Genomic DNA, 18089 nt, shown 5'->3' on the forward strand with positions numbered 1-18089 from the left:
GATTAATAACGTCTTTAACGGTCCCCTCCCTCCTTGCTTTCAATTACTCTTTCTTCTTTTTTTTTTCTTTTTTTTTTCTCCCATTACAACTACTCATGATCTTTGACACACTCAAATCAATTTACTTCGCACCAAAATATTTGCAGACTATAATTTGGCTACTCTGCAACACCTGTACTCCCAAAATAATATTTAGAGTTTTGGCACTTACTAATAAAGCATATTAAATTTCAACTATAAATACATATTTTGTAATTTTTTATTTTCTATAATTCTAAACCAATTAGAATTTGGTACAATCATTATTTTCCAAAATTTTAAACATTCATTATTAGATGATAAATATGCATAGAAAATATAAAATGTATTTTTTAGAAATATTTTTTTCGAACATGTATGTTTTTGGAAGGAGAGAGTACTAAAGATATGGATGTATTTCATTTATGTAAACTCAGTAAATGTAGCTGAGGGTTCAACCTCAGATACGTTTCTATTTAACAAAACCGAAACAAAGCTCAAGAGCTATTCATGGTGGTGAAATGAATTTAACCAATTCATGTTGGTTTAGTGAGTCTTTTTGGAAGTTGAAGAACTAGGGGTTCAAATTACATTTCCATTATGATTTTAATTTGTGTTGACAAATGACAAATGAAGGTTTAGATGAAAAAGCTCGTTTGTCTAACATGTCTTGGAAAACAGTTAATTTTCTTTAATAAGAAAATGTAAATTAGATGTATCATCATCCCTTATATATTAAACCATTTTTAAAAACAAACCTTAATTGTGTAAGTTAATAACAAAATTGCCATTATGCTTAGGTGTCAGCATATTAGGCATTCTCACATCCTTATTCTAACAACCCTTTTATTACTAGACTATTTACATGAATATGCCATTGGACATCCCATCACTTATATCATTTATTGATACTATCATAGAAACTATACATTCGTACACTCATGACGTGAACGTTCATTATATAAATAAACGTTAGTGCACTCACTATAATACAAACGAATAGTCAAGTTCATATTGTTTTCTTTAAAACATTTTTTATTTTTTCTCTAAAATATATACAAACATTATTTCGAACCCTTATAATAGTTATCTCTTCAAAGAATAAATTACTTGGTACAAAAAATAATCTTTCTATCATCCAAGAGTTTCGAATTGCTAACTTTAACGAAACTTTTGATTTTGATATATTTTATGTTTATACTTTTGATTATGATATATTTAAGTTTTATATTGGTTTAGACTTTTAATTATATCGGTTTATAGTTTTGATTATAAAGTATAGAATCTAACTATACCAAACACTTCTAAAAAAAATAAGCTATACAAAACTTAAGGTCAACAAAGTAATGTTTTTTGTCAAAAAAAGTAATGTTTCTATGGGTGTATGTCTCGGCGTTAAATCAATATATTCACTGAATACTATTAAACTACAGAATATAATGGTAAAAATCTCATTGATTATAAGAACTAACAAAATCGGTTTATATTTGTTACAAATATCACTGATTACAAATCTCAATATATTCTAGCATTATATGGTAAATACAATAATCTACTGGTAGCAAATATAGAAACTGGAATATCTATAATTATTCATATAAACATCGATGAATAACAAGTTTTAAATGGTACCAAATAATTGTTAACAACTAATTAGCTAATCCATAACCATTTCAAAAAATAAATATCATTATTACAATATCAATACTAATAAAATATAAGCAAAATTTTGGACCCAACTTTATTTTAGATAGAATATTTTTAAAATATTATACACTATAATATTTCTAAATTTCTAAAAGTGTATATACATATATTAATATCTATGAAAATATCCTAATAATTTTAATACCTATCTCCAATTAGTATATAAAATCACATATCATTTAGGTGAAATTAATATAAATGTATATTACAAGAAAATATAAATACAAATATGTTTTAATCAATGTTTTAAAAACTCACTCATACATTAATAGGCTATTTTTAGTTATTTTTAATATATAATAATATATATCAATATTAAAAAATAGAAAAATCATGTTTTAAAAATATAGTAAAGTTTTAATTTTTTTTTCATTTCATATAACAGATAAAAAGATAATTAAGTATTTTTTGTAACAAGTTAGAGTTACGACATATAATAAAAATACAATAAGATTAAAATTAGTTAATATTTAAATATCCAATGCAAACATTAAAATTAAAATTTTAAATTTTAAAAATTACAATTTAAATCAGATTGGATTGGATTACATTTCCGCTATTATATATCGGATCACCGGGTGTACCGTTCGTCTGCAGATCTAAGTCAAGTTTAAAAACGCTGATTTAAGTGCAATTTTTTTTTAAATAGATAAAAATATTACAAATTAACAAAAACATTGTAACATTATTAATAAAAAATTTCATCATAAAATATTCCACGGTTTCACCAAAACCGAATCCCCTTTCACTTACTTTTCATCAATTTTTTAAAGTTAAGACAAATGAGTTTTGTTTGTTTTTAAGACTTAATAAAAATGAGATAAGCTTTCAGTCATTTAATATTAGGCCTAAATAAGTTATCTTGCTACTACACTGATTAGAAAAAATATGTTTTCAACTCAAATTGTCAAAATATTAAAAAAAATTCCAATCTGTAAAATGTAATATAATGTTAAACTAAATTATAGTATACATGATCACAAGTATGTAATTTAAACATATATAGCAAATTATAATAAACATAATCTTAAATTAAATAATAATATACGTAATCACAACTTTGTAATTTGAATATTTTTATAATTATCTCATTCCGCGCAGGACGCGGATCACTACCTAGTTTGTACTAAACGTAAAAGCAAAGCAATATAGAGAGAAAGAAACAGAAAAAAACCAAAATAATTCTTCGAAAATAGAAATATACCATATGATTAGTGACAAATAAAAAATTATACACGCGGGAAAATGTATTGAAAGGGATGAGGAAAAGATGGTGTAATACTTTTCTTCTTACCGTCATTCGAACTTCGTATCAATATCTTATCATGCTTTCGATGTCAATTCTCTACCATCTTTTTCATAAAACGATAGTAAACTTTTTGTTGTCATAGTAATGTTACTAATTATACCTAATCCCATTTTATTTTTAAAAAATCTCATTCAACAAAAGTTTGGTAAAAGGATATATACATAATAAGTTTATAAAAGAATATATACAAGAATAAATCGCCTTTCCGTCCACCTCCATTTAAACGCTCTATGCACATAAAACTGAAACATTCAATCACATACATACCCAAACACCAAACCCTATATTTTTTTTTTCATTATTGACAAACCTGAATACGAGTAAAAAAAAGAAAGAAAACAATGGCGTTCCATACCAATCATTTCAATCACTTCATCGACCAACAACACCAGCCTCCTCCTCCTCATCCGCAGCAGCAAGAACACCATTTCCACGAATCCGCACCTCCTAATTGGCTCCTCCGCTCCGATAACAATTTCTTAAACCTGCACACTGCCGCCTCCGCCGCAGCAGCAAGCTCCGACTCTCCTTCCTCCGCCGCAGCTAACCAGTGGCTCTCTCGATCCTCTTCTTTCCTCCAACGCGGCGGGGGAGCTAACAACAATAACGTCGGTTCAGGTGACGTCATAGAAGACGTTACTACCGGCGGAGAGGAGGCAGTGATCGGCGAGAGGAAGGAGGCGGAGAGATGGCAGAATGCGAGGCACAAGGCGGAAATACTCTCTCATCCACTATACGAGCAGCTTTTGTCGGCACACGTGGCTTGCCTCAGGATTGCCACGCCGGTGGATCAGCTTCCGCGGATCGATGCACAGCTAGCTCAGTCGCAGAACGTCGTGGCTAAGTACTCGACTGTAGACGCTGCTGCTCAAGGACTCATCTCCGGTGATGAAAAGGAGCTTGACCACTTCATGGTAACTTACCTTCTTCTTCCTTCTCACCAAATTTCAAAATTTTATTTTATTTTCCATTATATTATCCCCTAGCAATTTCTCATAAATTTGGTTTGTTCTCTTCAAATTTCGAAAAAATCAATGATTCAATTTTGTATTTTAGTTAATAGTTTCACTTTCTGATAAATTAAAAAAAAAATCTTATAATTTCAGATTTTTTTAAATAATTTAGAGAAGGAAATGAAAATATATTTCGTGGATTTGTACTTTGTACCGATCGACACACATGATCAGTGGTCTGATTGGACAATTAGTCAGTTTAAGATTTGGATTTTAGTTTTGTACAGTTGAAATTTGACAGCAGGAGGTTTTATTTTTGAGATAGATTTTGGTAGAACAATCCATTGGTTTGAATTAATTACGGGTATAGTCATCTGACAAAAGCTACATACTAGTTTGTCATTTTATGTGTATATCAATTATTAATCTATCTGTTGTCTGAAAAATATTTCCATGCTTTTGTGCAGACGCACTATGTACTATTGCTGTGCTCTTTTAAAGAACAACTGCAGCAGCATGTTCGCGTCCATGCAATGGAAGCTGTTATGGCCTGTTGGGAGATTGAGCAGTCTCTTCAAAGCTTAACAGGTTAGTTTTGACCATTTAGCTAAAAATTAACATTATACTGTCATTAGCTATTATATTAACACTTGTCATTTAGCTATTATGATAACACTTGTATTGGATTGTAGCATCGACAAAGAATCAAAACAGTTTAATGTAGCACGGATTTCTTAAGGATTAACGCTTGTTTGTTGGGTGAGATAGGAGTGTCTCCTGGTGAAGGCACAGGAGCAACAATGTCTGAAGACGAAGATGAGCAAGTAGAGAGTGATGTTCATACATATGAAGGAAGCTTAGATGGATTAGGGTTTGGTCCGCTGGTCCCCACTGAGAGCGAGAGATCCTTAATGGAACGAGTTAGACAAGAACTCAAACATGAACTCAAGCAGGTATAACAAATGATATATACTATCCCCGTTATTTAGTCCTACATGCATATGCTAGCGTTCTGGTGATCTAATGATGTACAACCATTCCTTTTTAAAAGGGCTACAAGGAGAAAATTGTAGACATAAGAGAGGAGATATTGAGAAAGAGAAGAGCTGGGAAATTACCAGGAGACACCACCTCTGTTCTCAAAGCTTGGTGGCAGTCTCACTCTAAGTGGCCTTACCCTACTGTGAGTTCTCTCTTTCTACTTCTTCAACCACTCATGACCACGCCTGACGCCTCAAGGGTCTCTTGTTCTGTTCCATATAGCTTAGACAGAATCACTTTCTCCACTTCTTCATTTGCCTTCTTAACCTCCTAAGTTTTAAATGTGATAACAATTTGGCAGGAGGAAGATAAGGTGAGGTTGGTGCAGGAGACGGGGTTGCAGCTCAAACAAATAAACAATTGGTTCATCAATCAAAGAAAGAGGAATTGGCATAGCAATCCATCTTCTTCTACCATCCCAAAGAACAAACGCAGAAGGTACTACCAACAAAACTCTAGGAAGAGCTATCCAAGATAGGGTTGGCTTGTTGAACAAATATACAATTGGACGAATTATGCTCGTGTGACAAAGTTTACAGCTTAAACATCTAAGTTACTTAAAAATAAACATCTAAGTTACTGTGATGAAGTTTATAGCTTGTTTGGTATGGTTAGATACTTAGATTAATATTTAGTTACATATTCAAAAAAATATTTTATTATTGAATTTTGGAGAGTTTTTTTCATGAAGCAATGCAGGTGAAAATAGCGGAAGAGAGCGTTGAAGTCAGTTTGTAGCCGCGCATGGAGAGATCGAATAGCTTGATATATAGAATGTTGGATATAAAAAGACAAAATCCACAAAATCAACGTAGAACGTATTTTTTTTTTGTGTGTGACAACATTGCATGGTTTATGTGACTTTATATATAATCGTAATTATTAGGAAACAAACAAAACCCAAAAGACGAAGAATCAGAAGCATGATTTGTAATATGAGTTTAGGGGTGGAATTTATGATAGGACCTTCACTCCATCTCCATCTCCACCATCATCATATCTTGTGAATATATATCAAGGATATTTCTCCTTTAGCAATTGTGCAAATTGATTATTCGCCGTGCTATATACACATATATTGTGGAACCACTTCTTATGCATGATTTGTTAACCCTTATACAAAAATATGAGATAACCAACCTCCGTGCCGTTTACAAGTTATGACACATTGGAGCTGCAAAGTTCGCCGGCAAACGAAGGAAAGAGAGACTTTCTCCGGTTGTCGAAATTAGTTTTATAAACTACATTTTATGAAGTAGTTCCATTTTAGGCGCCTATATATTTTCTCCGGGATTATTTCAAGCCTCTTGGGTTTCTTTAATGTCCATTTCAGGTCCAGGACTGGCTCAACACTATTAAAGATCCTAAGGCAAAAAATAATAATTTAGACCCTATATTGCAAAAAAACTTTAAAACCTATATATGACTAATTTTAAATATTTTAAAATATTTTTACATAAATTAACTAGTATACATGTTTTTATTTGAGTTTTTAATTGAATTTTTGTACTCACATTTTATAATACTATATAAATTTAAATTTAGTACAATATATGTTAATAAAAGTAAAAAAAAATTGGAATGGGTCCTGGGACACTGACCGCCCCCATGCTAGGCTGGCCCTGTTCGGGCCTAGTTGTCGCTCGACTTATATCGCCACCGGACTACACATAAGTGCATAACGCATGGTTTACAAAAATACTTGTTCACGTGTGTAAAACACATGACGTTTCATAAGTAGTTTTCTGCATCTAGGCAATTCGATAAATTACGAGTGTAAATCGATCATTTCAAATCATAACAAAATCAAAATGGTATATAAATAAAAATCTAATACGATTTTCAGATACAAAAATACACGACGAGGCACTTTTGTGTTGTAGGGGTTTGTGATTGGTCTTTGTCTTATACTTATATGACATTAATCTGAGAGGGACGTTTATTTGGCTAGCTGGGGCAATTGTAAAAGACAGCTGTGTTTGTTATATGTTATGTAACAGTGACAAAACAATGGCATCTTCTTCTCTTTTGTACTTATAGATAAATAAGAAGGAAAGATTCCTATCTGAAAGTGACGCAAAAAAGGAGAAGAAATAAAAGGAGAGAGAATATAAAAAGAGAGAATGTCGGTAGCTCCGACGTCGGTGGCGCGTTCGTGCGCATGCCGGCGCTGGTAGCTCTTTTCTTGTCGGTTTAATCCAGTTTTCCTTATGAGTGTTTGGATCTATGGTCTTTCCCCGATATACTAGTGAATCTAGCTAGGGTTTTGTTCCGGGAAGAGTTCCGTTCGTGGAGAGCTTTCAACGGAGACAACTCATCTCTCTCTGGATTCGCGGTGAGGACGAAGGACGGTGGTTCGCGGTGACAGTCTGCTTGTGGTTTCATGCTTTTGCTCCGGGATGTGGAGGCTCTTATAGCTTCGGTATCGCCGATTATGCTTACGGGGAGTGGAGGCTTCCTCAACTCTGCTCCGCCGTTTAGGTTTCCGGGAAGGTGGAAGTTTTTACAGCTCCATAGTCGCCGGCTCTGACACCGAGGGGTGAAGGTCTTCTAGCCTTACCTCTTCGGCTTTTGGTTCCCTAGTTTGTATTAGGGTTTGGTTTGTTAGATCAGTTCTTGTTTTGACGGTTAGGGTTCTGAGGTTGAGTTCTTGTCGATGGATGAGTGAAGCTCTCCGGTGGAAGATGGTGTAGCGGCTTGCAAAGTTTCTCTCTGTGTGTGAACGGAAGGTGGCGGACGAGATCTCGCACTTGCGATCGATGCTCTCCGATAAACAAACCACAGGAGTTAAAGACGTTTGCGGCGTAATCGGTGTGGAGGTCATGATTCCGGTGTGATCCGGCGAACCTATGGTCGATGACGTTTCAGGATCCGGTGGGATCCGGTGAAGTGGCGGAGGTGTGTGGCGGCCGTTTGGGAGGCGCCGCTTTGAGTTTAGGGTTTTTTCTTTGGGCTTGAGTCCAGTTCAGTATCTAGCGGGCCTGTTGTGTTTGGACTATTGTTGGTTTTTGTTTTGGGTGGTGGGCTGTCTTTTGGCCTTTTTCTCGGATGTTTGTAGGGCTTTTGCTCAGTTATTGTCTATGGGTTTTAATATAATTTTAATTTGTGAAAAAAAAGTGACGCAAAAAAAAAAAGAAACAAAAAAAATATAGTGATTGAGATAATATAAAAAGTGCTAGTGGGTAGTAAGTAGAGGATAAAGAAAAAATCAGAGAGGACGACAAGAAAGTTCACAACATTCTCTCTATCTACTCTCATCATGCGCTTCTTTCTCTTATGTGTTAGCCAATGTACGTATGCTGAACTTTCTGATAAGATATTTTACACAAAAACAAATTTGATAAGATAATCGAGGACGTTCGGATGTTGTTCAGTTTGATATCTAAATAATACAGAATAAAGATTGACATCATATAAATACTTTCCCATATTTATATTTTGTAATGTCGAATTTATTTTTGTAGGGCACGTTTGCAAGTTGAGTTCACGACCTCTTAATCAAATTGAATATATAATATAACTTTGACATTGATATATATTCGTTATTGGAGACACGCACGATACAGTTTGTCTCTCTTGTCACAAGACGATCAGAAATTGACGAAACAAATTGAACTTTATGCATATATTTAGTTTATTTAGTAACAAATTCAGTGAGGTGATTGACAAAAAAAACTCGAGACTTCAATGGGAGATCAAGTTTAGCAATAGAAATCATTTGCTAGGGAAAACTTAAATGGCTTAGGGCATCTCCAACCCCACTCTATATTTTATTCTAAAACTGAAAAATAGAGTTGGAAATTGAGTGGAAAATGAATAATGAACAAAAAATAAAAGCATTACTCCATTTATAGAATAATGCTTTTATTTTTTGGTGATCACTCTATTTTTCACTTCATTTCCACCTATATTTCTTAATTTTGGAGTAAACTATGGAGTGGGGTTGAAGATGCTCTTAACTAGTATGTACATAACATAACATCCCGAACATCAATACATGTCAAAAAACGGTTTTGGTACCTATCTCTTTTTTTCTCCCATCCCCACTTTACTTCGTTTCCCACTCATATCCTCAGTCTCTCTCCACTTGTTTAATGTTTTGTTGTTTTATATTTAAAGTTAGTTTTAAACACTAGATAATATGATAATTTGCCTCCATTATCTTAAACCGGCTTTAGATGGTTATGCCCGTCCGTGACAGACAGCTTACCAAACACTAATTTATATAATCGTCGAAATGTAAATATAGTTTCTTCTAATTATGTAACCAGGTTTCTTGTTTTCGAAAAAGTACCAATTTTTTTTGTCTGTAGTGTGTTTAATACTACTTCCTCCGTTTCATTTTATTTGTCGTTCTAGACTTCGACACACAGATTAATAAAACATTTAATTTTGTATATTTAATAGATAAAAACATCATTACCAATACACCTAACCAGATTTCAACCAATATAAAAATAGCTTAGAATAAAAAATTAATAAATTTTGCATTGAAATCATAAAACGACATTTATTTTGAAACAAAAATTTTACTCTAAAACGACATATAATTCGAAACGGAGGGAGTAGTATACTAGGTGATAATCCACGCCATACGCGGAATGATGGATTAAAAGAGAATATTGCTTTGACTATATTAGATAATCGAAAATATTGATTGAAAGTGTGCATGATTATATAATTTTTATTTTTTATAGTATAATTGGTTAAGTGTAATCAAACATATATTATATTCAAATATTTTTTTTAAAATAAGCAAATACTTAAAAATAAATTTATTACTATATACCTGACATCAAAATTTAATATTATCTCACATGAACTATACTTCAATACATGTCATGAATCTTATCTCCCTGTAAATAAAAAAAAATGAAAAAACAAAATTTTGAACAATTGTTAATATTGACTCACATAGTAACACAAAACATTAGATGATATGTCAAAAAAAATCATAAACTTACATTAGAATCAATAAGAACCATTTCAATGGTTAGGCCACCAGCAGCCGTGTACTTGCTTCCACAATCGAATGATGCTCACCTGTCACTCTCCACATCGTTTTAAAGAGTTTCAAATTAGCAACAAAGTTGAAGCCTACCATATAGTACTGCTTAAAAGAATGGTTTTTGATAGTTTAAAAAAGAACAAGACAGTGATTAGGAGATGAGTTCGAAGGGCAAGATATATATATACATATGATTATAGTTGACGTAATCTTTAGAGTTAATGTGATAAAATCAAATCACCCTGATTATAGGAAATTTTCAATAATTACATATTATACTTGCCCTCCAATTTAAAATTAGAACTTGCCTTAACACCAAAATATATTTAATAAAAACATCTCAAATAAGGTAAAGAAAACTGATGACATAATTTCGACGCCAATTGATTTTCATAACTGTGTGGCAAATTTACAAATTTGTTTAAAAAAAATCAGATTATCCTTTTATACAAACCTAATTGTTGTATCAGTGTAAGCGTTCGATTTTGTCATATCAATTAACTTTCTATTTTTAAAATCGTAATTATATCGATATTTATTTACGGTGGACTGTAATTTGAAAATTTTGGAATTTAATTTTGATTAATATACAATCAATTTGACGTAGCTGGGGTTAGATCAATTTTAGAAACTGGTTCAAAATTTCATTTATAACCAACCACTAATTATCTAAGGACTCGATTTGACGTAGATACCCGGTTAATTTAGCGAAAAATACATATTTTACGTTTGATGAATATGTCATAAATATATTCTCTAATACGATCTAAATTAAATTAATTTATCATAACATTATAAACACATGTGAAAAAAATATCATAAATTATAAACACATGTAAAAATGTCTGGTTGCATTAGTCTATTTTTATAATAAAAATAGTTATATAATTATAACTATATAAAACATTGAATATATTGTTTCAATAATTATCACCTGTGAAAATGTCCGATTGCACGAAATTTTTATAATAAAAATAGTTATATAACTATAACTATATAAACACATACGATGCATACGTTCATCCAAATTTATAAAAGATGTTTATCTGTATCTATATAACAAAGAATTCTTTTCGATACTATAAGGAAATAGTACGTGCATTTCATACGTGATCAAATATATATAATTATATAAGACTATATAAAACTATATGGATGTTCGTGGGACACATGAACTACAAAGTTTACTATATAATATTTTTGATACCATAAGGAAGTAGTACTTGCATTCCAATGATCAACTATTTTCGTGCGCAAATTTACTATATAAGTTACTTGAAATTCAAACTTTTACTATCTTCATCTGGTATAAAATAATCATACATGTTTAAATATAATTGTTATAAAGTGTGTATAAATTGAATGTTTAATGCACAGTTAAATATAGAATGTACATAGGATTTGGCAGTAAATGAAACCTATAACAATTTTGAAAACATGAAGAAATCAGAGGCCATCAATTCGTCAATTAATTCAGAGGAATAATACAATTCTTACAATTTCGTATGAGTAATTAGTAGGTCAATAACACAAATAAGTTGGAATATATCAATGGCACAATATGTAAGAATTCTAGTAAGTTAAGCTGTTTTCTCAAAATAAAAGTGGGAGTGAAGGTGAGAATGCCACATAGGAAATATCATTATGTAAATAACACATCAAGTTAAGGTTATTTTCTTTTAGTGCTCATAAAATAATATATAGGGTATTAGTTTACATGAATATTAAACGTTTGATAAGAATACAAAATAGATTATTTACAACCAAGCAACTCAAGTGTACCCCACTGTCTTGCACTCTCGCTCTTGCATGTAACGACGACGGTCTCACTCATTAATACATAAATTTATCTCTTCTTATGCCGATCGACACAAATATAACTTGTTCACTTTGTTCTGTTATACTAATCTTTTAACGTTTTAGAATCTCTCACCAACTATCATAGTAATATTTATTTGTTTGGATTATATCTTTTGCTAATTTGATACGTAACTTGTCAAATGCATATCGTTCAGAATCTTCACTTGACTCACTTTTTGATTATATGATCCTCAGCTCAAGAATTTTCCTCACTCATCATTGGCAGCTCCATTTCTTGCTTGATGAATCAACAAAAATCCGAACATCTTTTGTCCAATCTACAAATATATGACCGGCTAATATCAACTCCAATTATGCATGTTTGATTAGCCATCCAGTTAGATCACCCACAAAAAAAAAATTCTCACATTTCAAGAACAATGCCACAAATCAAAGTGAGATCGGTTAGAATTTTAGTAGTGAGTAGAATGTCATTTACATTTAAAAATCAGAGATATATATATATATATAAAATGTTTTTTTTTTGTTTTGCACACATCAATCAATCTTATTACTGGTAATCAATCAATCAAATATGCGAGAGCATTTACATTTTATAATAATGACGTCATATATTGTTACACAAAACGGAGAACATTTAATCGCCGTCAAACAAACGAAAATATTATTATTAACGGTCAGAACGAGATCAGATCAACCGTCGCCGATCTAGATTTCGCCACCGGAGACGCAGGCAACCTCGCCGTGAAATCAGGATAAGAACCGTCCTCGTCCGCCCGTACGTCGTCCTCGAAATTGAGCGCGTAGCTCAACGCATCGTAGCTGAAATCTCCAGGAGATCCCTGGCTGTGGTGTCTTTGATGGTAAACGCAATTGCTGTTGCGGCACGTGACCTTGATGCGCGTCTTGACGCGGCGGCACCGGTCTCTGATCTCGAGCTCCTGCGCCGTTGATTTAAGCCACTCGTAAGGAGATTTAGGCGTTCTCTGACCTTCAGGCTCAACCACCGCGTTGGCTCCTAAACAGCAGATCGGAGACCTCATTCTGTGGCTCGTTCCTCTCGTTGATCTAGCGGAAGACGGAGAGATGCATTCATTGTACATTTCGTCGATTTTGAAAATTTATAAGAGAGAGAGAGAGAGATGTTTTTTGTTATAAGGAAGGAGAAAAAAAAGAACGAGTGGGAGAGAATAAATAGGATAAGGATTTAAAAGATAGTTCCGTGGGTTGTTAAAAAAAAAGAAAAAAGATAGTTCCGTGGGTGGAGCGTGGGCTTGGGCCCGGTCCGCGTTTTCTAAATTTTTTGTTTTGGTGAGATCATATGCAATTTTTAATGCTACTTGTATTATCAACCTTCCTTCATGGTGAGAGTTTGTTGCTTTTTTTTTTACTTATCCATTTTGATAGAATCACATCTTATCTTATTGGGAGGAAAACATCAAAAATGTATCTAATATATACTTGTACACTTACAAAAACATTGCTTACGGAAATATTCTAATTTCAAACAATTCAATTCTTTTTTAATATCACAGTTGCACTGACGTTTAGTTATTATTAGATTTTCTTATTAGAAAAAGTTGTTAAAAAGTAAAACAGCTATATAATCAATGTAGTTTTGTTGGGCCTATATAAAGGTCCATTAAATATTCAACTAGCCAGCCGACATGCGCAGCTAGACATAGTATCCTTTTTCGTCGTTAAAAAGAACTGCTTGTTGTTTTGAGTGAAGAGTCGGACCTGGTTCGGTGTCTTTTCCATTTTCTGCTTTCTGGAGAGATTTGCTACTAGAGACTAAGACATGCGATTGCTAAGATATCTGAATCAATGGTGTCGAATGGCGTAGGAGGCATTCGAGCAAGTATCAACGGTCGCCAAGTTTTCTCTGTTTGCTTTATGTCACCCATCGTTACAAATTTGTGTTTTGACACTGACGTTACTAAATGTTTTCCACTTATAAAAACGGTAATGATAAAAGTGCATTTATGGAGTTTAGGTGGGTCGCTACGTGGGAGGCACAGTTTACAACCTTAAAATATTTTCAATAATTTATTCTATTTTTTTATTCTATAAAATAGAGTAACCACATATAGTAGAATTGGTTGTTAAATCCATTTTTACTCTATTATAGGATAAAAAATAAATATTGACAAAAAAAATCATTGAAGTAATTTTTACTCTAAACTCTATTTTATAATGAGAAATATATTAAAGTTGGAAATATACAATTACTAACTTCAATGAAAAACCACATCACTTAAGTGTAACTAAACTATAATATAGTTCACTTGCAAAAATTAAAAATAAACTAATATATTTCAAGAATTAAACAAAAAAATTGTCAGGATAACGTCAAATATCATCTCGTAATTTAGAAATTACAATCCCTTCTTCAAAATTGCTTCATATAGCAAAGGGAAAATAAACAATAACTATCGATATGATTGAAACATTTAACCAAAACATAAAAACATTTGAGATGATTGATATTAGTAAAAGGTTTATAAAAACTGTTTAGACAATAACAAGACATTCAAATGTCTCTTTTATATATGTCGATGGTTATTGATTACCAAATCTACAAAGAGGTATCCAAGCAAAGAAGAAAACAATGGCAAATCAGCATCATATTATAATTATTGAAACCTAGATATTATAATATTGATATAATAAAAAAAATATTTATATAATGAATACTAGTACAACCTCATTGTTGCCCTACTTTAATAACAGGGAGATGTCAAAATATCCCGGGGTAAAATAAGCATCTTATTCTTAATAATAGGATTCTCGAATTTGCTACAAATTAAATAAACGTCAGTCTACCTTTGGCGTTGAGCCATCAATATTCTTTTGATTAACTTTATCAAATGCATATGCCTACATTGCATGACATTTCGCGACATCATTTTCCGTTAATATAGGACTTTATGTTTTATACTCTCCTATATCACTAAAATTAAACACAATTTATTTGCTAATCAACAATCCCGAGATTACAAAACAACCCATCGAAAATCTCGTGATCTTGTCACGGCTAGAGTAAAAGACTTTCTTTGAATTGATCTCATAAAAGAAGTAAAAAAAGCAAAAAAAAAGGGCTGATTTGAAATGATACTAACCGATTGATTTTACTAAAGAACAATATTCACATGACCCTGACCATGACTATGTTAAATAACTCAAAACATGACCCTGACCATGACTATGTTAAATAACTCAAAATCAGTGCCTGACAATGGATCGCTGCTCAAATTCTTTTCTCTTTAAATTGATACTCAACAAGTGAATATCCCTCTCCTTTCTCGTTCATTTACTATGTTCATTAACTTTTCAATTTTTACTTGTTGAAATGATCAATAACATTGTTGAATAGCTAATGAGAATGTACGGAGCTTTGATGTGGTCACTTGGTAAAGTCCTAAAACACAACATAAATCAAAAGTGTATATATTGGGTATGATTTTAGGCACAACCTTAATCAGTTATTTGATTTCGTCTGGCTAAAATTAGTGTTATAGTTGTGCAAGTCTTCAGTGAAATCCATAAACAAGTTATAGTTGGACTGATTAGTAAAGAACTATTTGACAAAAGCAGAATGATCTCATAACAAATTTTGGTGCACATACCTAAGAAAACATGCGACATAAATATATGTTTCTAACGCGTTATATGAACAATTCTTGGTAACAAAGATTAATCTAGAAAATAAAACAACGTTTTTGTTATTGTTTTGTAGATTAACCAGATTGAGAAAATATCTCAAGCAGCAAAGATCAATGCATACATAATGAACCACCTTAAGAAGGAAATGTCAGCAATGATGGGCAAATCTAAAGTTCACAAACATCCCAAGGACAATCTTCAAGAATAACTAAAAGAGAAATTTGATCATATAACACAAGAAAAACTATAATTAGGCAAATGACCATTACAATTGCATGGTTAGATTATACCCTATACAATATATATTAATTGTCATTTCATTCCTGTAACTATGTTTGTGTAGTGTTATTTTGTTTTCTTTTCTCTTTATTTTTTGTTACAATCAAGTTTTCCTTTCTAATTTTAATAGTTTTTACTTTTTTGAAACCATTATTCGGTTTTGAATTTTACATAATAAAAACATAGATTTTTTTTTGCATATAACATTGTCTTAAATTTTTTGAAACTGACATATATTTTATAATTTTTTTTTCATATTATATCAACTAAGTTTTAAATCTTATACTATATTATACATTCATATAGTATAGTTCACTTTTATCTTCAAATAAAACATCATTTTGTTGTGTTTACTTTTATAGAATAGAAACTCAACTTTACAATTTCTCTCTCTCAAAAAATAGAATAGTCTCTTTGTTGTCAATGACACTAACGCATGTTTTATATGTTGACTCGAGGGTGAAGGAGAAAAAATGTCTCTCATATGCTTATGGTTTTTTATTTAATTTACACTAACTCATCCTGATTAAAAATGTTAGCAGTTTTTTCTAACAAAATCATTGAGGCGCAATTATAAAAGAAAAAAAAAATCATTGAGGCACAAATTTAGAGGGAACGCACTAGATATAGCGCATTCTTTATAAGTAATAGATTAGATTCTGATCCGCCCTTCACAGGGCAGGTATATTTTGTTTTTAGTTTAAATTTTTAGCAATTTAATTTTTATATTGTATTTTTAATCATATTTGTGTCTTTTGTAATCGTATATGTGTATACTATTTTTTAAAAAAATATTAGTAAGAAGTTTTGATAATTGTATTGAATTTGTGATGTTACATAACTGTACACTTATACCCAATTTTTGTTTAAATCGGATCCAGACCTGCAGTTAAACTAATAAACCCAACAATCCGGTTTGTAATTTGGTTGTGTTTTAGGAAAAAAATATTATTTAATAATCCGGTATAACTCAAAACCGGTTACCAGTTAAACTATTGGTTGAACCAATACATAATTTTTAATTATTAACGCATATGATTTTTAGTTGTATTATTAGAATATGTTTGTACTCTAATTAGGAAGTTGGATTTTTATTTTTTTATGAAATAAGATTATACAGTCTCGTGGATCATGAAACTATTAACAAAGTTAATTGTTGTGATTTGGCATTAGTTTATTTTGTTATCAGTTATCTATTATAATATTTATGTTTTATATTTAGATTATTTTACATTTAAAATTTAATTTTCTTATTCACATTAGACATTAATAATACTGAAAGATTTTCAGTTTAAGATATAACTCGTAAACTGAAATTTTCTACTGCTAGTTTAGGATATAACTCGTAAACACATAAGATGCTGCTATATTTTGATCCGCACTTTCAAAATGCGGAATTATTTTCGAAATATTTCAAAATTTATTTGATATAAATATGTATTCTTATACATTTAGATTTATAAATTAAAACGTTATATTGAATATTTTAAAATCCGACCCGACCCGCAGTTAAATTGACAAATTGTGTGGTCTCGTATGTAGTTCGGTTTAGTTTAAAAATATTATTTAAAAATCCTATAAAACCCGTAAAAACAACTAAAACCCGGGATCTGGTTACCGGTTGAACTGATAGATGATCCAATATGAAACTCGGTTTGACTTAAATTATTATAGTCAAATTAAATTTTCATCTTGTTGTAAGGGTAATAGATCAATATTCGAGAGGATGCATACTAAAAATGAAATATATTTGAGCATCAATAATTTGTATACATTTATTATAATTTAATGATTTATGTTTGTAAATATAATTTTAATTTATTTAATTAGTTTACTTTTGATAAATATATTTTGTGTGTTTGAATAAGCCGTAAAAATATATTCATCAAAATATCAAGTAACATGTTTCATCGTGTTTTAAATATTAATAGTATCAAACTATTAATATTTTTTATCGTATATATATATATGTATATGTATATCTAATTTAATAAGAATTATATTTTTATGTATTTAGTGAGGGTTTTGAAGAAATTGTTTTTTTTTTGCATTTGGATTAATATATAGTTGTATATATACGAATTAATAGACATGTATAATTATTTATTACATTAATAAATAAAATATAATTTATTTTTATTGAAATTTCGTATTTATATAAATTAAATTCATTAGTTTAAAAAAATAATAGATTAGTTAGTTAGTTCCTTAATTTTAGGCATGATGTATATTTAATTGCAATTAAATTAGATATATGAATATATGAATAGAAATAATAGGGAAGATA

At 31.0% G+C, this 18089-nt stretch overlaps 2 protein-coding genes across 3 annotated transcripts; one reads left to right on the plus strand and one right to left on the minus strand.

The window, feature by feature from the left end:
- Positions 1-3228: 3228 nt before the first annotated feature.
- Positions 3229-6062, plus strand: LOC108823659 (homeobox protein knotted-1-like 4). 2 transcript variants are annotated; one of them, XM_018596925.2, is made up of 6 exons: positions 3229-3948; positions 4455-4575; positions 4756-4940; positions 5039-5170; positions 5330-5466; positions 5728-6062. In XM_018596925.2, the coding sequence occupies exons 1-6, from the start codon at positions 3376-3378 to the stop codon at positions 5729-5731; spliced, it is 1152 nt and encodes a 383-aa protein (XP_018452427.1). In that variant the 5' UTR covers positions 3229-3375; the 3' UTR covers positions 5732-6062. The 2 variants fall into 2 exon arrangements, with proteins under 2 accessions (XP_018452427.1, XP_018452419.1); XM_018596917.2 differs by having other exon boundaries at positions 3230-3948; positions 5720-6062.
- A 6336-nt stretch (positions 6063-12398) lies between these two features.
- LOC108839851 (uncharacterized) lies at positions 12399-13033 on the minus strand. Its single transcript, XM_018612629.2, has one exon. It carries the CDS (start codon positions 12958-12960, stop codon positions 12535-12537), a length of 426 nt encoding a protein of 141 aa, XP_018468131.1. The 5' UTR covers positions 12961-13033; the 3' UTR covers positions 12399-12534.
- Between the last annotated feature and the right edge of the window lie 5056 nt (positions 13034-18089).

The sequence above is a fragment of the Raphanus sativus genome, chromosome 2 (genome assembly GCF_000801105.2).
Source record: "Raphanus sativus cultivar WK10039 chromosome 2, ASM80110v3, whole genome shotgun sequence".
Classification (NCBI taxonomy): domain Eukaryota; kingdom Viridiplantae; phylum Streptophyta; class Magnoliopsida; order Brassicales; family Brassicaceae; genus Raphanus; species Raphanus sativus.